Source organism: Patagioenas fasciata, chromosome 3 (genome assembly GCF_037038585.1).
Source record: "Patagioenas fasciata isolate bPatFas1 chromosome 3, bPatFas1.hap1, whole genome shotgun sequence".
Taxonomy (NCBI): Eukaryota; Metazoa; Chordata; class Aves; order Columbiformes; family Columbidae; genus Patagioenas; species Patagioenas fasciata.
In genome coordinates, this window is record NC_092522.1 from 67,703,449 (window position 1) to 67,725,848 (window position 22,400).

At 39.9% G+C, this 22,400-nt stretch overlaps 1 protein-coding gene across 1 annotated transcript in view; it reads right to left on the reverse strand.

Moving 5' to 3' along the window:
* Window positions 1-7,875: 7,875 nt before the first annotated feature.
* The window catches only part of ENPP1 (ectonucleotide pyrophosphatase/phosphodiesterase 1), a 56,675-nt gene continuing 42,150 nt past the window's right edge, over window positions 7,876-22,400 (reverse strand). Inside the window, exons 17-25 of the mRNA XM_065833939.2 lie at window positions 21,615-21,702; window positions 18,381-18,556; window positions 17,791-17,842; window positions 14,903-15,057; window positions 13,604-13,739; window positions 12,535-12,615; window positions 11,400-11,532; window positions 10,611-10,767; window positions 7,876-9,729 (exon numbers count right to left, since the gene is read on the reverse strand). Coding sequence (XP_065690011.2) covers window positions 9,562-9,729; window positions 10,611-10,767; window positions 11,400-11,532; window positions 12,535-12,615; window positions 13,604-13,739; window positions 14,903-15,057; window positions 17,791-17,842; window positions 18,381-18,556; window positions 21,615-21,702 — 1,146 coding nt within the window. The 3' untranslated portion in view covers window positions 7,876-9,561. The remainder of the gene's footprint in view (window positions 9,730-10,610; window positions 10,768-11,399; window positions 11,533-12,534; window positions 12,616-13,603; window positions 13,740-14,902; window positions 15,058-17,790; window positions 17,843-18,380; window positions 18,557-21,614; window positions 21,703-22,400) is intronic.

Here is a 22,400-nt window from a genome sequence, read left to right on the forward strand (position 1 = left end):
TATATTTGCTAGCAACCACGTGCAGACATAGATGATGACCCTCTCAACAAAACTCAGAGCCAAACAAGCAACCATAATGCTGGCTGATCAAAATCTCCTTGTGCTGTACGGTGCCTGCTGATAGTGAGAGGCAACAGGTTCTTGTTACAAATAGATAACAGTTTTGTCTAATAGGTGTTCAAAAGGCATTTAAACAAGGTTCTTACAGACATGGTTTAGTGCTAGAGTTAGGTTAGGTTAGGTTAGGTTATGGTTGGACTTGATGATCCTGACGGTCTCTTCCAACCAAAATGATTCTATGATCTCTCTAAGATTATTTATCAGACTTCATTAAAACAGTCCTTGAATTTTATTTTTGTTCTGTATATTCACACCAGGACAACTTGTGAGCTAGTAGGATTGCACAGAAACAGCCTGTCCTTTAGTCAGAAAATTTAAAAAATTGTGCATTGGTACCTGTATTTTGCCTGGCTGCCTCTCCAAAACGAGGAGGGGAGGAAAGTCGGTCTGTCATTTTATTCCATGAGTGCATTTAGATAAAAAATTGCTTTCTTAATGAGGCAAGAGCATATTATTTCTGTTATATGATGCTGCAAGATATATGGAAATATCTTCTAATATTTAAGCCAGCTGGCACTTGATACAGCCCCTGAACGAGAATCAGACAAACAACCCCTGAAACGGTGAATACATCCTATGCCGGGTGCCAAACCGGCCCAGTGGGGTCCCTGTCGGCACCGGGCTCTACTCCTGGGGCGGCCCCGCTGGGCTCAGAGCCGGGACCACGGAGAGAGAGACCAGGCTCGTCCCCTGCATCAGCCTGACCCCGTGTGGCTGCTCTCAGCAGCAGCTGCTGCCTTCTGCTTCTGTATGGAGTTTGCCTGCCTATAAAGTAAGACAAACAAATTCATTATGCTCTTTTCAGTGGTAGATATTTCATTAGTCACTTGAAATAACTTCTGTTATTTTGTTTAGAAGGGTGAGATAAGTATAGACTTGTTTGAAATTTAAGGAATCTTATTTTCTCATAAAGTATTGAAGTAATAGCTACACAGGTGTGTCTGAGCACCAAGCATTACTCAGCCACACGTTTACACACTCTGCTAATCACTGTTATCTATATTAAACATGCAGATAGTAAAACATCCAAGTATGCAGTTAGGACTCCTCTGGAATGAGCTGCAAGACACTGATGAGGTCTCACTAATCCCTGTCTCTCTCTTGCTTTGGGCTGTTGCTATGCTTTGAACTGGAAGCAGAACAGGTGCCCCTTGCAGACCCTTGCTGGGCATCCTCTGCTGGAAGAACAGATCACAATAATACATCGCAATATATCACAGTAGCCGTCACCAGCAGGTACCTGGAGAAATAATCTGAAAAAGAGGCCTATTTATTAAAGCCAATAACAAAGAAGAGTACGTTTTAAATGTCTTGCTTTTTATCTTGCATGCTTCTTAAAAACTCATCAACCCTCTAAGGTCTAAGTTTTCAAATTAGCAGAGCTGGCTTCTCCTCTTTAGGCGGGTACAGGTTCATACATAGGCTCTGGGGATCTGTCAAAAATCCATAAAATTATTTTATGTAATTCCATCTCTTTTTCCACTTGATGAATTATGTTTCAATAAGCTTTTAAGTTAATTGTTGAAAAGGAAACTCATTTCCCTACCGACTTCTTCAACATACATAGACAGTGAGTCGCATCCATTTTGTGTAGGTTTGATCTGCTAAATAGGACTCTAAGTCTCATGCTCTGGATCCAACCCAAATTTGCTGTAAAGAAAATGCTGATCTAGCTCCTTACTTGAGACCCATTCCTGTGAAATTGGTTTGGACATACAAATGGCCAAGAGGGCTGCTGTGCCTTGGCCTCTGGATCCTCTCTATTGCAGCTGCCCTCCCCAGCTGAAACACTGGTACATGGACATCTACATTATTTAGACTCAAAAAAGTTGTAAGAAATGCTGCGTGTTCATTAGGTGCATATAGTTCCTTCATAAACAAACACTTATTAAGATTTTTACAACTCGTTCGAATGATACTTTTATTCAATAGTAGCACTGATGGACTGGCCATTCTTAGCCATTCAGATCCAGACATTCACCTGAGAATTGCTTTCATTACCTGCCCCTTAGCAGCACTGTGCACCTCATCTTCTGCATGAGCAAAGAAGAGAGGCTTTTTAGAGATAAGTTTCCTCAACATCAGTTTTCCCAGGTGAACAACTTTTAACAAGGGGTCTTCACAGAACTTCAGACCTCTGACACTGACTTCTTAAGTAACCTGGCTGGAAATGCTCAGTAAGCCTCGAGACTGGTGCAGGACTCAGAGGCCTTGAGATATCAGTACCAGTGGGTCAGGCAGAGTTCAGAAAACACTCTTCACTCTCCTAGTGCCAGCCGCCTCCTTGGAAAGACTTGCGGACAGCCCAGCTTTGTGCTCACCATCAGCTCAGTCATAAATGACCAAATTCTTCAGCTTTTAATCTCTCCCAACAGTTACATCTCATAACTACCTGTGCACAAGTAATGCTCTCAAGTTGTAGGTCTGAGAATCCAGATTAGGCAAAAGTTTCCTTGTGTAGTTTGCTTGACACAGAAATACCTCTACCCCCTTGTTTACATGTTAAAGGTGGCTCAGTCAAGCAGGTGTAAGAATATATTCAGGTTAACTTCTCTCCCAAGCACTAAATTCCCCGTCTAAGTATTTTGTGTTGTGATTCAGCCTTAGCACTGCTGTTCCAGTTGTTTTCAGAATGGCTTTGAAATTCTTATTGCCCACACACCTCAACAAAACCATCACCTACATAAGGTACCAAATCTTATACCATCAACATCTGCTATATATCACATGTCTAAGAAAACCATCTTCGAAACAGTGGGCTAAAGTCGATGTGTGTTCTGTTTTGAAAGATGGTACTTTAGGAAGGTGTTTGCCAACTACCAAGTCCTCCAAACTTATCTTTTCATTAATAGTGGAAATTACCTCCTTTTTACATATTTATCCAAGTCTTTCAGACCAAAACAGTCTTCAGAATAATTGCTTTTTGATTTTAAAAAAGTCATGTGATTGTTCTCAACCAATAGATCTTTTCCCTCCGATTCTCAAAGTACTGCCTCTCTTTTGGTGGCGTTTTGGAAATGGGACAGTTGCAGCCCTGCTGAAATATCTACAGCTCCATGATTTTTGTGGACTCTGATATCAAGTTCCTCATGCCATTTTCTTGTAGGTGGGTCTTTTTCTTGTGATGCTTTGGATTCACCATTATGTCTTTGGTGCCAAAAATGTCCATCTTTTATAAGCTTTATTTTGACATGGATGATGCTTTGGCAAATTGTCATTGAGAAAAATTCATTCTGGATGTTGCAGGAATCTCCACACTTTCTATACTCAAGGAGCTAGATGTCAAGAAGCTACATGTGTTGAATGAAGCTTTCATCAGGTGCTGAATTGGAATGACCGTCACCAACTTTATTCCCCGAGCTACAGCTGTGTCCTCAGGTGACAAAGCTGTGTAGTCTGCAAGCCATTTTAAAAGACACTCTTGCTAAGGACTGGGAGCCAGATAGTGGGTATGTCTAGCAATTGGTGCCTTCTTCCTCAAGTTGTTTTCTGATCTTCCCAAGTTTGTTTGCTTTGCCCTTTGTATATACTGAGAAGTGTCCAGTAAGGTTACAAATCTTACCCTCCATGTGAACAGCATATCAGTCCCAGTCCTGTCCTCTGGAACCTGAGATCTGCAGCAAAATATGTTGACTTAATCAAAATACAGTCTTTACCACTCAGTCCATTAGCTAACTTTCATCTGAAGTCATGAGTGTTTGTTGTCATAACACCATTCCACCTCTCCCATTTGAATCAGGCTGTTTTGGCTGCAACAAGTTCTGATCTTGCAGTATGTGGGGGCAAGTGGTCTGGGGTCATGCTTTGCTTCTTTTGTTTTTTCTTCATTTTTGCAGAAAGCTATGGACAACCTGTTTTATATTATGCAAGCTCCAAGATGATAGTCATTTCTGCGAGATATCCCAAGAACAGTTATTCCCTGCAGCAGTGAAGTAGATGATGTAGAGTCACATGACATTTCTGTTCTATTGAAGCCAGCGGTGGGAGTTAGCAATGAGCATTTTGTGTGATTTGAGGTCATTTGTACAAGGAAAGGAAAGTGTTAACACCTGCAGTGTAATTAGTTCCCCTGGTATGCCTGATACACAGGATATACAATAATTTATATGAATAAAACTTTCTTCAGTCATAGGAAGTCATAGTATAACTTTATTCTGCAAAAGATTTTGTATTATTTATACCCCAGTAAATCAGTCTTACAAGCGCTCTTGTTTCTGAAAATTGTAATAGGAATGTTAGCTATTTAAAAGAATGTGAAGTATTTCACAAAAAGCTTAGGAAAGTCCATTCTTTTCCAGGTGGTTTGCCTGAATTTCTACTATCCTGGGACCATATTTCCTTAGAAAATGTAGACTGAGCAAAACCAATCTTTTCCAAGTTATTTCATATCAGACCAGAAGAGGGCCAGATATTACCAGCAAATGCAGCTGCATTCACTATTTGTTCAAAGTAAATCATATCCATACATGATTATCGAACTTCACACCTCCCTAAATAATTTATTTTGAACAGCAGAACCAAGTGTACATCATTCTTTTCTCCAGTGTAAAGGGGCTAGGTACAGTATTCACTTAGCTACAACACTGTGACAAAGGGTATAATTAAAATTTTGTAGTGGACTGTGCCATCTTATGCAACCAATAGGAGTAACATCTGAAAGCAAATTCATTGTCCCCAAGCAGTGCCCTTTCTACCACCCACAAATTCAAAGCTCTGATACAGTCACAGGACAGCAAAGATAAAGCCTGCAGAACAGAGAGATAGGAAGAGACAGAAACAAATTACCTTTTAGGCCCCAGACACAGGCTGGTGCTGAAGTGCAGTTTTTCCAGAGTGCCATGAATACCATCTAGACTGACTTCCAGCCACTTATGTGTGCCTTATAGATGTGACCCCAAAGGGTGCTTCCACTGCCTTCTGATCAGGAGGAGATCAGTCAGGAGCTTTGGAGTGACTCAGAATTTTTCCATCCCTCTGTATCAATTTTATTTCAGCAGAGAAACTAAAAACAGAAAGGACTAAACCTGCCATAAAGGCGAATGCAAATTTAACACATGTTGCGGTTGAGGAGGAATATGATCATTTGCAATGGCATTCTTTAAAATCTGTTGCCAGGCTTCCATAATTATTGCAGGTTTGTCCATGGTCTCCATAGCAGCCTTTGCTGAGCCCCGAGGCTGGTGTGGTGACTCACTGTGGTTCAGTGAGGGACTCAGACTCCTTTCCAAAGGCGTCTGAGTCACAGGATGACAAACCTGGACTGGCTTCCTGTAATATGGAGGTTCCTGAACTGTGGTGGATGTACTGCTCATGGTACACAAGCCACCTCAGTGTAGTGCTCCAACACCTCACAGACATTGCCACAGGGTGTACTAGGGTAAGCAGGAGTCACTACTGCTGCTGCCACTGGTGATGGTTGTACCCCAAAAAAATATTTGGAAACTTCTGTTCAGTAAGTTGCTGGGCTCATGCTAACTCAGCCCCTGAACTCCCCAGAAGGGCAAAAACATTTTACCCCAGTAGTAAGAGAGCTGAGTACGGCCCTCACTATGAGTCCTGGGATGGTTTCCAAACCTCGTTAGTAGTGCTACTGTGGGCAGAGAGTGTCATAGCAGCTTCCCTGAGGCTCTGGCATAGGACAAGTCCCTCAGTGCTGTCACTCCTGAGCATCCACTCTTGAGTGGTACAATGGGCAACTGATCCTGGCACAGGTGCCTCCTCAGCAACAAGCTTGAGTTTTGTTGGACATCTTGGAAGAGGGAGATCAGAAATGAGCTCTTTCCTCCCAGCTGGGTGCCCTAACCACAGAGCCACGGATTTAGGCTTTCTTTTATATTTCTTTTTGTCTTCTGGTCCTCATGAATGTCATTTTCCTGGAAAAGTGAGTGCCCCCTCCCCATGCAGCAGAGGGGTAGCTCCTTCCAGCTTGCTAAGCCTGGTTTATAACCTTGTATTTAAAGGGATAATTTTGTACTTTGGATCTGCTCAGGCTAAGGCAAGGCAGAAGCCCAGGCCACCCACTTGCCAGATGAGACAGGGCAGCCTCTGGCAGGTCCTGGTAGTGGACATCTGTGGTGCATGGAGCTGAACACGGTGGTTTAGCGCAGGCTGGATGTGTCAAGAACAGATTTGCCAGAGCAGGCCCAACTCAAATATAGGCACCTAGATATTGTTTCATTTGCTTTTTAAAATCTGGTATATCCTGAGATAAGTAAGAGCAAGAAACTTGTAATACATTAATCAAGCAGATTACCTCACAGTTACTCCATGTACATTTTCAGCAGCAAAACCACCCTGAGATGTCCTCTGTTTCACTGCCTATTCCTACTCCACAAAGAGCCATCAGCTTCTCAGGTATGTTAACATCTGCCTGACCAAAATAAATTCACAACCCGTTTCATTCCTTAAGTAACCAGCCCACACCATTGCTTAACTCATCCCACGGACACATGGCCCATGCCTCAACCAGATGTCCCCTGTTGCACCTTCAGGCCCTTTTTCCTTTCTTCCTGAACGTAACAGCGACAAGGACTCGATCAGCTCTGTCCACCTGTGAACAGTCTTTGACATCTGTGAAGGCTCCTACCTCCCCCTTCCTCAGCCTTCCTTTCCTTACCCTAAGCAAACACCATTGCTTAGGAGATGGAGACTTGTCAGCACTTTTCCTGTATCAGTGGGCACCAACTGCAGCGTACAGCATCTCCTGGTGCCTCCCCTGAGAATGACTGGTGACGCAAGACACTGCCAGACACATCCAGACCAATGACCTTCAGTCTGCCCCTTCATTTTTACCTGCAGGAAGGCCAGACTAAACAGAAGCTGATCTTAAGAAGCAGCTACATCAAGTCACGCTGACAGTCATGTCACAACAGTATCGCTATGGCACCTTCCAGCTTCACCTACTAAGAACACTCAGTGGAGCTCTGACACCATTCATCAGCTGAAACAGAGAATATTTTACAACCAGATAAACAAAGCAGTAGGTTTTTTTCAGAATTCTGAGTTTGATGGTGGCTGTGGCATATTCCTTGGAGCACATTGGGCTTCAAAAACATAGCCCAGTATCTGCCGTCCTGCGGTATCACCAGCCACTGGACACCATGACTAGCACCAGCGTTTATTCACAATCCTCTGACACCACCGTTATAAATGTATCTAGAAAGCAAAGATGAAGAAATAAAAGAAGCAGAATTATTTACACCAAGATTAAATGAGAAGAGCTTTCTTCCTTGTCAAGTTGACTTGTCAATTTCCGGCAAAGCCACATCCCCAAACCCTTTTCAACCACTACCCTCTCTTGATGGCCACAATAGCCTTCACAGCCACTCTCCCTTTCAAAACCCTCCCTAGGTCAAACCAGGAGTCATCTGCTCCCTGAAATCAACCCTGTTCCATCTTTACTCAGGAGCTGGGCTAGCCCTGCCTCTTAACTGAAACTGCCATTGCTTCACTTTCTGAAGATGTTAACATCTCTGTCATTTGCATTCAGGAGAGAGTACCAGCTCTTGATCATCTTTTTTCTCACCCTTCCCTTCCAATAATGAATGTAACTTCAATATTCCAGTCAGAGAAGTTGTCTGCAACTCAAAGAGCAGGGATTGAAGCAGTCCTCACTCCATCCCTTCCCCTTCTTTCCCCGTCCCGCCCCCCCCACCCCCCCCCCCCCCCGAAAAAATAGGGAAATACTGCTCTGTATCTGCAGCAGTGTTTAACCAGCCTGTAGTATTTGGTAAAGAAAGGGTCAGAACAGCACACTACTTCTGATGGTTTTATTGGTCACAAGCAATGTTACAAAGCAGTTACACTGAATAATGCTGTCACAGTTGTATCATAATGTGAGGTTGCTACAACACAATTAAATTTCACACAGTGAAACTACTTAAGGAAAAAAAAATCATGCTTGTAACAGAAGATCAAGAAAATACATTTGGTTAAAAGAAAAGATGGTCCCAGGATTTTAGCCCACTCAAACTGAAGTTAATGGGAAAGCTTCCACTGACCTCAGCAGGCTTTGAATCCAGCTTCCAACATTCCCTGACCAAGCTGTAAGGTAAAATGCTTTTGCTCAGTCACAGGCTCTTCATTCTTCTAACATTCTTGTGCGTGATGTATTTTCTTTTTAAATGAGAAGAACATAAATGTGTAATTGACTATGCCAAACTTCATATGTAACAGAGCCAATTCTGGCTCATCAGCTTCAGAGAGAGTGGGTGAATTAAAAAGGTGATAGCATGTGTACTGGAAAAGGAGGGAGTTCCTACACTCCTGAGTGCCTGTAGCAGCTGTTTGTGTAGCCTGAAAGTTTCCAAGAAAGCTAATTACTTGCTTCTTCAGAATTTGCGTCTGGCAGTGTCTGCATCCAGGATGGGTAACTCAGGTGAGCTGGAATTCAGATGATGTAGTACTAAGAGCTACTAATGCAGCAAGGATCTGGTCATTTGCTGCCAAGAGACAACTGAAGGGCCTGTGGGCATTTACTGTAGTGATGCGATGTGCCATTAGAGAAGATCATCTTATCTTTCTAACTAAGGTAACAATCTTAGTCTAAAATCACCTTTTCTTGACAGAAGTGGGATTACATAACCATACCTGACAAAATCATGCACCAAATTTCAAAAGACATCTTTGCTTTAAGAAAGAAAAGTCTTTTCATCAAATTTAAGTTTAATTTGAAGAAAGATAATTATTCCTTGGAGCTCAGTGATTCTCCTGAATTAATTCCTCCTGATCTGCAGGTCACTTGATGCATCCTATTCCTGCTCATTCTGTGGATACATATACAACATGCATCAAGTTATGCATCAAATCTTCCTTCAGTGTTGGAGACACCAGGGGGCAGCAACATCTCGAGGCATCTTTTCTGTGTTGGGGAAGTTTCAGTTACATTTCTTGCTAACCTCAGTATAGCTTCTTGCACTGTAATGCTGCATTATTTTATGAGACCCAAATCTCAGAATGTAATTCATGTTTCAAGGAAAACTGGAGTGAGAGGTGCTGATATTTTTATTTCAATGGTCAACATGAATGTAATTATTTCCCAAAATCGTATTTGCTAATTATTTGTATTTTTAAAGTAGAATATTGATCATAACCCATGTTTTTTAAACTTCTTCCTCTCCAGTGCATATGAAAGATAACATCTTTGTTCGTGTCTCAGAATATGATGATCAAATGCTGTTAACATTAAATAATGGACATGGCTCTACCACATTCAAGTGGGAATGACAGGAGCTGCCATCCTGTGTTACATACATAGTCCATCAGGAGTCCCTGAGATACAAATATGGCACCCCCTCTCCTCCCTACTGGCATTTTGGTCAAGAGTACTCAATAATTGTTTCCAGCTTATTTAAAAAAAAAAAAAAAAGTTTTCATTAATTAAAAACAGTCTATTTACAAATGAGTTGTGAAATGGACAACAGCATTCCATAGGAAAAAAAATCAGACTGTTTCAAAAGTTGGTAAATATGTTTTTAACTGTAAAATCTCAGATACTGGCTGTTTTCTGTCTTGATAGAAGCTGAGTCCAGTAAGTAATTCTATATCTCTGATCCGAGCTGTATGAAACTTCATTCTCTCTTCAACCCACATGGACTCAGACTTGCCATCCTATTGGGGCAAAGGAGAAAAAAAAAAAAAAAAAGAGGTTTGTAAAACATCTTTTTTTTTCTGACAACAATTAGCAAAGGACATTTTGTTGTTTCATAAAGACAGAAAGCAGTAACTGTTGGCAAACATCTTTAAAAAAAGACAAAGAAAAAAAGAGCACTGGATTACAAATAGCTATAAGGTTGCCTGAGTTTAGTACTTGCTGTTACTTCCTCAAGTATACAGAACTTGTAGCTGCATCAGTGGAAGTTGTTGATAACAGGAAATGGCAGGTGAGGTCAAGCATCTACCCCTCATCTCTATGGTAAAACTGTTCCTGAGATCTGTGCCTGACTTGGGTAGTGACTTGTCTAATTCCTCATTGCAGGACAGGTCTGCACACTTTCCACACTTTGTTCTGGTTTCTATGGAGTGTAGATATGTGCATTTCCACCATGATGCCAAGGTACCCAAACCAGAAGCAACCAATGCTCTTCAGGAACACCTGGGTCTTCTCCTTTTGGGTATGTATTTGGCCTAGCCTTGACCTTTTTTTAGTGGATGACTCATCATCTAGAAGTTCTTCATCCTTCTCAGCTGTTGACTGGATATTTGCACTACAGAAGTCTATGTATGTATCACACTGATGGTCTCAATGTACTCTGCCTCAATGTACCCTGCAAGCTATAAGTTTTGCTCTTTGAACAGATAACTCCCATTTTCACATTTGAGCATACAGACTTTAACATAATTCTGTCCACAAAAACACTGTCTTCCATCCCAGGATGACCATGATAGACTGTACTGTTTTTACAGTCTTTAAATGGTTAATCACTGATACACAAGCAAATCAAGCTCAAGCCTGACTTCAGATGTTTGTAGGGACTGAACAGACTACTTACTGCACAGCTTTCACTGTTGTCTTCTCTGTGAGGTACAACAAAAGACAAGGCATCTAGAGACCCTTCACACTCCAGAGGAGTTTCAGAAGTATTTTTACAACTAGTCAGTACAATGAAGAAATGAGTTGGAACTGCAACTTCTGAATTACTGGGATGCCTGAAACACAAAAGATCTTTCTGTAAATGCACCAAATCATACTTGCATAAAGAATAAATGACAGCAATCAGCTATATTCTGGCATATCAATTTTACCAATCCACCTGTTTAGACAAAAGAAAGCTTAGGCCTGGAAGGAAATTCCAGATTACTATTTTGCTAACCAGGTTTGGCTTTTAGGATGATCTAAGTAACAAGTTTGATGACATACAACGACAAACTGATTTATCATAAATGTGTAAGAATCCAGAGTAGATGGAGAGTTCAACCTGAGCCCAGAAAACCATCTGTCTGATGGTTTGAACCAGTTTTGCTAAACAGCCTATTTGTACTCACGATTTGGTAGTGGAACACTGCCAGCCCAAGAACTGTCAACCATGACACCAGGGATAAGCCTCTGCCTCATCCACTCCCAGAGACATTGTCGTAAGATTTCGGGCTAGCAAACATTCTTCCACAAGCACCAGCTTCTCTTACACTTCACCTTCAGGTTTTAGGGTGACATATTTTGAGGGTACATTTTCTCCTTGTGCTTGTTGCTTATTTCTTAGTTCTACATTTGTGTATCTGCTTAGGGTCAATCTGACCAGCCAAGGAAAGAAACACAGGATGAGAATGAGAAAGGTTCCCACCTTTTCACCCTTTCTGGAGTATCATAGAGCCCATCAGAGTCATAATCAAACACAGGACCACTGACCACATTGACACCATTCCTGTCTGCAGCATATTCAGGTAGCAGATATTGATGGAAGTAGTTCCATAGCACTGAAACACAGAAACGGAAGAGGTAAACAATCTCCAAGGTAGAATCTGTTAATACAACTCTGCAGTGTTTTCAGTGGAGTATTAACAGACGTGATAAGCTAGGAAAATAATCAATTATACAGGCATTTATAAAGGTTGCACCTAAGTGAGCAGCAGCATGCACTGCAGTATCTCTTGGCATTGAGGTTTCACAGTCACCCTAACCACAAACCTGGCTGAGGCACAGTGACGCTGCTCCCTTGTGCCCTTGGGAAGGTGAGAGAAGACTGTGCCTGCCTGTGTCTTGCCCCACTATCAGGTCAGCCTGGCAAGCTTGTACACCCACACCTATGAGCTGGGAAGTATCTTACCAATATGATACTTTTAGTCACAGTTGAGAGTTGAACACTGCTTCATTACAAAATGGGACATCTCTTTGGTCCAGACAAAGTGCCACAATTATCCTTCATTTTACCAGGAATATGCTCAGTCTCCCTCAGCCAACCACCTCACGTTGTTTCTCATCCAGGAAAGCCCAGGTCTTCATATAGTTTCTACTACAAACATGATTATCTTCCCATTTTCTTAGTGACTGTGACTCTAGATTCCTGCCTGGAAATTCATCTGTGTTTAGAAAACATTCCTAAACTGGAAAGGAATTTAACTCACATAATTATATATGCTATCTGGGTTCTCCAGAACATGTTCAGTATAAAACCCTGTTTAGGTAGGTAGGGAAATGAAAACAAAAATGTTGGACACTACATGGGAGACACAATATGCTCCCATCTAATGAGCCAGTTGATTAGGAAACACAAGCTCAATGGTGGGCCTTTTTCACAAGAGCGATAATCCTATTTCTCGCTCCAATGAAAAGTTCCTTGAAGTCCGCAGTTGGGAGAGGTCTTATTTTACAGAGGCGGGTGAATCAGGGATCATTTGCATGGTTTCAAAGCAAGTGAAAAATCAGCAGTCTTTCTTACATTCAGCTGTGCACATAAAATACGCATACAAATAAAATACCTTTAAATGCAGGATACATTGGCACAATGTTGCTGGTGAGCAAGGCATCATAGTGAGGCTTCCTTCCATCTGTCATAAAATCTAAAACAAAAAAGCAATTCATTACTTGGGTTTGTTACTTTAAACTTGCGTTTTCACACTTTCAAAGATTGGTGTAATAACATTAGGTGGAGCTGACGTAACTTCACGTTCCAAAGCTGATGTGAGTCTAAGTACTAATGTCAGCACATGATGGTTCCCATCCAATATAAATTTTACAAGCAGCAGTAGCAACTACACTTATCAAACACACAATAACAAATTTTCACGAGATTAAAAAAATATCAGAACAGACTTTTGAATTGTGGGGAAGGGAATGAAACTCCTTTAATGAGAGCCAGCCCAACTTGTTCCAACTGCAGAACCTAGATATAAAAATAGAAGCTCTACTGGAACTTTGCAAATTGGGCTTGATGTGGATGTTTAAATAACCTACTACTCAGCACTTCATCCTGTACAGTGAGCATAAAATCCTTCCAAATCAGGTCAGCAACAGTTTACAAACAATTTAACCACTCATAAACAGCTAAGTATTTTGTAATACATTTGAGAATCAGAGCTACGTTTTTCTGACCAGTGCTGAATTGCTTTACGGAAGACCACACATGGCACACAACAGTATATTTCAAGTAGAAAATAAACTTTAAAAAACTGCATTATTACTTAATGAAACTTCCCCAAATTTTGCTTTGGATAGTTTCAACTAACACCTGTCATACAAAGTGAATTCGCAACTTACTAGCTTGCCAGACTTGAATCAAGGTTTACATGTTCCTTCCAGTTTCTTGTATGAGATGCCACTTCAGAAACCTGAGAAGCTCCTAAGCTTCTAGGAAGCACTAAATGACCTTGGACAATCTGACTTCTGACATATCTAAAATGTTTTTCTTAATCATATGTTGAAGTGAACTGCAACAATTCAGCAACTACTGTTTCATACTCCAATTAGTTATCAAGAACATCTATAAAAGACTACACCTACTACATTACAAATTATTTAAATCAGATATGCTGTAGGCAATGTACTTACTTGGAGGAGAAAGGAATCCGTAAGTTAGGTGAGGATGATTGTTGTAAAACAAACATGTCTGGTTATGATTAAAAGGAATACGAATGTCCTTGTGTAAACAGCTGGAGGTATCTTCTGTAGCAGAAATCCATTTGTCCTATCGAAGGAGAAAAAAAGTATTACTGGTAAAATAGATAGCCAACTTCCAATCATTCTCTCAGTGCGGGGTACTGCAGAATTCTAAACATATAGCTGCAACTACCTTTAATGGTGTGAAGGGACTTCAAGATGCAAGAATCGTTCCTCTTTCGTCAGTGAAAAACAAGCCCTCCCATCCATTTCATATATTTTGAAAAGAAAGTGAACAGAACTGCAGCATTTTAGTTGAGTTGAAAATAACATCTTCCAAAAGAGAAGCTGGAGGTGCCTATTAAAGATAGCCTCATCTACTGTAAAGGTACTTGTTCATTTAGGCTAGGAATTAGACGCAGCCAGATGTGTTGTTTGCTATCTCTCTCCACTGAGCTACTTGTTACAGTAGCTGGTTGCTTCATGCCACTAACCACAAAATACTTAGGATCAAACAAACTTTACCAGAGCTAAATGTAATTATAACAGTAATTATTTAAAAGCTATTATTCCCAGATCATTAATCTAAAAAGCATCCTCTATTGTCCTAATTCCTTTTAAGCATGACATAGCTTATAAATTTTCTCTGAATGTGAAACATTCGTTCACAAAATCAGTGCTCTGCATGAACATGTGCATCCTAGTATGTGGTTCAGAACAGCAAAGACAAGATTTACCGCCACTGACCTCTTTTTCCTCCCAGTCAGCATAACATTTTGAGAGAAGGATTGGATCAGGGCATGAATGGTTCAAGATAGTCCAGATTATTTTTCGAAAGGACCCTGCCACATTGCAAACACTGCTTCAGAGCACAGAACATATGTGGAGACCAGATTTTAAGGACAGCACTGACAGAGCACTATAGCGGTCCTGCACTGCCCAGTACCAAGCCAGTGCAGACCCATGGGGCTTCTATATCAATGGCAATGGGCTCCTCACTTGCTGGTTGATCTGCTTGCTCTATAAGCAAAACTTCAGCTCACACCAAGAAACAGGAAAGAGCCAAAGCCAATCCTTATTAATATAGGAAAGAGAAGAAAAGCTCATACAAAATGTCTCTTTTTTGTCTCATGTGGTTCTACGCAGTTCCCTGCGAGATAATACGAGCAGATTTAAGAAGCGTTCAGGAATAACTGCCATTTCAGCTTTTTACCTTTCAAGGTTGCTTCTAACCTTCCTTTGTATACTTACATCTTTGTTAACAGTGTAAGCACTCCACAGAGACATCCTGTAGTCCTTGCTGTATCCACTCACATAGCGGTCATGGTAAAGGAGGCAGTAATTATGTCTCTCTTGCAGAACCCTGGGCCGTCCATAGGGCAAAGTAAGCTGCTCTATTTTCTTAACTGCAGCAGAAAGAGTGCTTGTTACATTTCAGTCAGTACTGGTTGTTAAGCATCTTCCTCTTTTATACACCTAAGGCTGCCCCAATTTCCAATTGCCAGAGAAGTCACAGTAATGGAAAAAAAAAATTTCATTCTTATATGAAAGGTATAGTTTCTACACTAAGGCAATAAATTAAATTACAAAGCCAGTATAAAGCAATCATTTAAACTTATACTGTACAAATTAAGTTCATATTTAAAACAAAATAGTTTGCCATTTGAAACAGGAGATAGATCTAAGTTGCAAAGTTAAAGTCTTTGTTGACATTATGTTTCAATTTAAATGTCTAATGTGGGATCTGCTTCCATGTAACATTTAGATGGGATGGGAACTAATTGGGGTGATTTGAAATCTGCTGAGGGGACTATCTTAGAAGCAAACTTAAAGTCATATGTAAAAGTGACATTTAAAGGACTCAGAAATATAGTCTAAATAAACGAATGTGACGGTCACAAACTCTTCCTTCTCCCTGTCTCTCATGGACCACATCTCTTTGGAAAGTTTGTGTACAGAGAAAGCTTTTATGCATGATACTGCACAGGGGTTTTGGCAGACCCTTGCTGAAGGCATTGCCTTTTTACCAGCCAACTACCATATCCAGCAGAAGAGTAAAGACTTTCCTTTAAAAATTTATCAGAAGAAGCTACGTGGGATCAGCAGCAGGTAAGTCATTAGAGTTATCAGGCAGAAGTTGAAAAGTAGAGCAGAGTTAGCAACAGAATTAGAGACAATACCATTTAAAGAAAACAAACTAACTAACTAACAAAGTAATAAGAAACACATGGTCTTGCGGACATCTGCTGCAGTCAGATGTCAGCAGATAAGTTTCAGTTTTTAACCCCTAAGGTAGACTTCAATCTCATCAAAACATTGAATGCTAAGTTTTTGCCAACTGGAAACAAACAAAAATAACATTTTCAAATTTCAAATTCTCTGATGTAAAATCAAAACTGAGGAAAACTAGCACATCATGGAAATATTTTAAAATAACAAAAATATTACTTTGCTATTGAAAATGCAAATATTTTCAATCATTACATTACTGGAATTATAAACAAGGCATCCAAGTATATTTTGAATTAAATAGGTCACTATCATCCATGAATTATGCAGATCTACAATTTCAAGGTAACTGTATTAAATGGGCAAAGAAATTGAGCAACAAAGGCTGTAGTTTTTTTCCACAGTAATTCTACAACACAAAAGACGTCAAAATTATGACATTTATTTCTTCACCCATGTGGGAAAAGGCAAACAATTCACATTTTTTTCATGAAACTAAAAATGCAGTTTATATTCTGTTGTTCCTACAGGCTGTTAAGTTATGACAATCAACAAGAGAATATGCAGAGATAGGTAAGTAATAAACTCTAAATAGCCTTAAGGACCATCTAGGCTGATTACAAGAATTCTTTTCAGCTGTGATAATGCTTTTTACATCTAATTAATGTGTGCTTAATTCATACAATTTATAAGGAAACTACTGCTATTAAGACCAGTGCTAAAACAGGTTACTTTGATAATCCAAAACAAAATACTACTGTTTAAAAAAATGTAGGATGAAAGCCTTCAATTCCTATCTCTACAAAACGGAACTAAAATAGGTTACACACCTGGCCTTGTCATATTTCCTCAAAGCCAGGTTCAGCAAGGCACTCAGGTGTTCACCTACACATCAGCAGAGTGTTTCAGTGAAACCACTTACACGCTTGGGGGAAAGCGCACCACATTGTACTAACTGAATTTCATTTTGTTGCTCTCACGAGTGTTACAATACTGAAATAATTATTTTAAACGTGTTCTGGGACACATGTTAAAAAGATGCCCCATCGTTAGTGGAAAACATTCAAGAAAGCTCTCTCTGCTCTTTGTGCCAGGACAAAATATGCAAACCAAGAGAAGCCTTAAATTAGCAGCAAGTACTCGATCCTGCCTGTAACGGGGATTTAAGTCCAGTTCTTAGCAGTGAGCTATAGGGAGATGTCATCAAATACAGAATTTACTTGTATTAGAAAAAGTTTCATGTAAACACAGGAGACAAGGTTTCTATCAGCCTGTTTATTCTTCTGACAGCCTAAGCATTGTGATTTGATCTTTTAAGGTATTAGCACCAAGGACTGCATTCAATTTTTACTTAGTTTTCATGATTTACGTATTGTCTTAACTGCTTCATGCTCAAAATAGTTTCTTTTGTTTCACAAGTCAGGAGCACATCTACAGCCTTGCAAACTGCATCTCAAACATGGCTTATGTATGTCCAAAGAATGGAAAGAAAGTAAAACAAGTAACAGCTTAAAAGCATGTAACAACTTGACCACATAAAATACCCCTTATGTTTCATTAAAAGTATGCTGCCATCGTGACAGCCGTATTTGCAGAGATTACTTATCAGATACTTCCCCATACTCTGCTTTTTCTCCCCGCTCTGGAATGCTCATTACTTCAGTGCTAGAAAATTCAAAAATATCACGTAATACATGTGCCATAAAGACACATGTACAAGGATTCACATTTATTTGAGAACAAATGGTTCAGCAGGACTGTATTTGAAAGCCTCAGAACTATCATCCCAGTATTTAAAAGAATTTTTACCTGATGTACTTGAGATTTCGTCAGAAGTTTGGACAAATATCTTATATTTAGTAATTCTTACATTTTTGTTATAATTTTACATTACTATTTGAAGTTCTTACCTTCTGTTTCAGTGAGATTTAAACGCTGATGAAAATCCCTTATTGGCAAGACCTGTAATCACAAAGCAAAACCAGTGAGATTCTATTAAGTGTTCTACAAAACATATTATGAGCCACTACTACACTTAAAGTACCGAACATAACATCTGCCTTACAAATTATCCCTGTACAGAAGTTATTGACATCTACTGGAAACAGCTTATAGAGAATTTATAGAAACAAATTGTTTTTGCCACAAGCAAATCTACAGCCTTGAAAACCACTGACCAAGCACACAACATTCATAGAAGGGAAGCTGCAATATGATTAAGTAAAGCAAGCAAGAAATTAATGCTTTCTGCATCAAAGCTTGCTTCTGTGGTGTTTTCCAGGCTCTTCATAGCTCAATATGACTTTATATAAGCAAACTTCAGAAATGAATATACAAATACAGACTAGTACCCACTAACCGCAGGCAAGGTTTGATTTTGAAACCAGTCATAGGGGAATGCAAAACTAGGAGCTAAAGATAAACACTGGAGAATCCAGAGTGCCACTCTGAATACAACACAGGTGTCTGCCTCCACAAACTTCACCATTTCAGTACTTACTCCTGTCCTGCAGGAGCAGCCAGGGCTCACTGAAAAGGCTCTTTGTCCCACCACAGGGCATTCAGAAGGATGGCTGAGTTCTTTGGGATGGTGGGGGGTGTAAACCGGGTTCCTTAAAAGATGGTTTAGGCGTCCATGAGTTCCGTTGTTTGGGGCTGGTTTCAAATTAAGTAAATCTACGAAAGAATTTAAGTGATATTAATAGGATGAGAAAGACAGTAATACATTGCTGCTTGTATTGCGATTACAAGTATGGGTGAGTCAATAAAGCTGCACTCCTTGGTGCTCATAACACCCAAAAGGGAAAGCAATGTAGCCCCTTTAAAAGGAAGCACAGATGTTCTTAGCTAGGGCTCAGGATGGTATTAGTCTGCTTGTAAAGAGAGACAGAACAAGCACAAAAATATGACAGAGGCTTACATTTGAGGGGACGTGAACTTACAGCATCTAAAATTGCAGTGGTGGACGAAATGGGAGTCTCGAACACAGACGCTAGTGACTACGCAACATTGGAGCTCTGGGGAATAATTTTGGGGGCTTTTTTTTTTTTTTTTTAAATCATCTGGAAATCAGATACATAACCTTTAGCTAATAAGCATCACTAAAGGGTAATGCCATAAAAGAACCCAGACAGAACATAGATTTCTGCTTGTCACGTAAGTCTAAAATGTTAAGCTTCAAAATTCCAAAAGCAGTCTAACCACAAAAACATCTCTACTCCAGAAACACCTAAATATCTGCCATTAAAGTAACTTGAACAACTAAAAGCTGCCTACCATCAATGCTCAGGGACACTTCAGTCACCTTCAAAACACTGAGTAGATCAAGCCCCATTTCATGCTTAATCCTGGCTAACATTCATTGGTTTGTCATTCTTCCACTTAACTCATACTGAATCTGTGAAATAAGATGTTTTCAAAACACAGCAGGTGATGAGACACACTTGTATCCAAAAGCTTGGTGTCCAGATCACTCACCTAGAGGACAATAGTTAGAGCTGAACTTCCTTTCCTACATGGAAGATAAAGCTGTTTTGCTTTGGAAAGAAGAATAAAACAACCTTTCTAAACCTAGCAGTTCCTGCTCCAATAAGTATATCACAAAAGCAGTGAAAAAAAAAATTAGAACCAGTCCCAGAACTCAGGTCCCCACTTCAACAGCTAAATTGTATGTTATGTTCCTATTATTTTAAGTGGAATATCCAGGAATCCACAACACCCCAGAAATCTCCAAGCCTGGCAATTTGAATGCCTTGGAAAACAGGAGATGAAATTCCCAAATTCAGACAGGAGAGTTAGTTGTAGATATTTGGTGCCCATACTTTAAGTGCTGAGATGTTGGACAAATGGGAGACAGTATCTCTTCTCCAGCTGCACTTTGCAAGAAGGTGCAGTCAGGCACCTCCATGACAAATGCTGGAGCCCAAAACAAGTGAAAGAAGATGCCTTTCTGCAGCCCAGAAGGGACTCAAGCCCTGGGCAAGGAAAAGGTTGAGTAATTCACCTCACTTCATTTTCTATCTGAAAGTTAATGGTGCTGGCTTTTGCACAATCCTTTTCTTCTGTATCTTTCCATGGACAGAGGAAACCTAGACCTCAATGACTGCACTTAAAACATCTGATCGGTCACTGAACTTGCTTCACTGAGATACCAGTAAGGATTCTACCCTTCCCATGCAGCATACATAGAACAGATCAGGGGAACAACAGGGTGATTCAAGATCAGCCATGACATAAGACAACAAAGCATACAAGCCTGCAAGAGACATGCGTCCTGACAATGACCTGTTCTCCATCCCAGCAAAGAATTTAAACACATGGTTTAAATGTGGTATACCTGAACATCGCCACTGATCTCAAACATGTGCAGTGCTCCTGTTAAGACTTTTCTGGATCAAACCCTTTGGTAACACTTTGCCTCTCACAGATGCAGATGTTAGAGCAAGTATAGGTCCTGGCAAGGGAGAGAAGCAGGCAGGAAATAATGGAAAACAGGTGAAGAACTCAAGCACAACAAATAACCAGAAAGAGTAGATTTCTGGAGAAACCATTAAATACTGAACGAAGAAGGGATAAAGGAACAAGGAGTCACAGAAACATTTGGTTTGAAAGAGAGAAAAAGGGCCACAAGGACTGCTCTAATGGAGTGTACTGTACAGTGTCAGAAAATAAAGTGAAGAATATCTGTGTATGGAGCAGGCTGTGATCCTCAGATACAGAAGCAGACCACATAGAACTGAAAATAACTGTGAATTCTAGAGTCACACCACAGAGGGGTGAGAAACAGGGAACCTGACTAATGCAGAGACAACTCTAGAGTGAGACTCCAAAGCAATGGGATTACAAACAAGCCAGTTGCAGTCCATTAAAAGACCAAAAACTCTTTTTTTGGTATTTCAGACATCTGTTGAGAATGGACAGGGAAACAGCCAAATCTAGTATTAGGAGACAATACATAAATGGAAAAAGTGACACATACAATGATGAATCTGGGAGGAGGTTTATTATAAGAATCAAGTAAATAAACAAACAAATCTAAATCTTATCTGAATTATGAACATATTTATGTCAAGTAACTAAGATTAAAAATATGGTAAATGAAAACAACAACTACGAAACCACATGACAAAATACAAGGAATTCTTCAAGTGCAGGAAAAGCAGAAGTGGTAACTGACTCAAGACTTTCCGGGAATGAGCTGCCTGGCAGCTGCACCTATATCCATTACTATGCTTTTCTTTATTGTTCTGCCCAAATAAGGTCAACTGAGCGATTAATCTGATAAAGCCTCTAGTCAGACACAAGAGAGAAACATCCCTTCTTCTTGACAGTAGAGAGGTTGTGAAGTAGTCAGGTTTAGTTGTGGTGAGTCAAAGCAGCAGCTCTGGAGCAGGCAGAGGAACACACAGAGTGACCAGTGGAAAGGAGAAATACAATGTGGCCTGACCAGTAGATCCTAAACAGCTGTTAGTTTAGAAGTCAGACTTTTGTCAGGGGAAAGAAAAACAAAACAAAACCAGAAAACAAACAAACAAACCAAAACAACAACAACAACAAAAAAAAAACCACCACCAAACAAACACACACAAACAAAAAAACCCCACACTTTTAATTTGTGACAATCAGCAGCAAGTCTTAGGGACAAATTTCTAAGGACACTTAAACTGTTATACTTACAACACCTGAAAATATTATATTTTGCTGCACAAAAACGACCCCCATCAATTGTACTTACCACACATTAAATTATATACTTCAATGTTTTCAAATGGATCAACTCGAGTACGAAACTTGAATCCTGGTCCAAAGCCAATAAAGATAGCCTAGGATTTACAGAGAAAAGTAAAGTGGACCTCTATTTAAGACAAGTTGAAATGGAAAATATCTTTATACTCAGAGGGCATTTCCTTCCAAGAATTTAATCTTTACCAACATAGTATGGATCAAGTCAAAAGCATGTTTTTTCTTAAAAAAAAAAAAAAGTATATGTACAAGAATAATTTTTAAAGTAGTAAAAGAGTCTTAAGAAACCAAATTCTGTCTTATTATTGCCTTTAAAAATTTGCCGTTAGCCATTTATGAAGTCCCTTGCTCTTCTCTGCTTTTTAAGAAATTAAATTCATTTTCTTAAGAGATTTAATGGCAATGTTGAGCCAAAATAACCATCACACTTCATGCCCTGAAAACAATTTGGAAGCTTTTGATTCAAGGCTATAAAAACAGCCATCGGTAGCAATGTTTTAAATGGCTGAAGCATTGGCACGATCATAGTCTTTCATGCCTGGTTTGCAGCTGTTCTCCTTGTACCACTTCCTGAGCTCTACCTGCACAAGCCATTGTGTAGCCATACTGTGAACCTGATCCAGCAATGCAGCAAGTTCAAAAAACAACCCCCAAAAAAACCCAAACAAACAGAAAACACACACACACACAAAACACAAACAAACAAAAAACTACAAAAAACGAACCAACAAACAAAACGAAACCCAACACACACAAAACAAGCCAAGCACCACCTTTT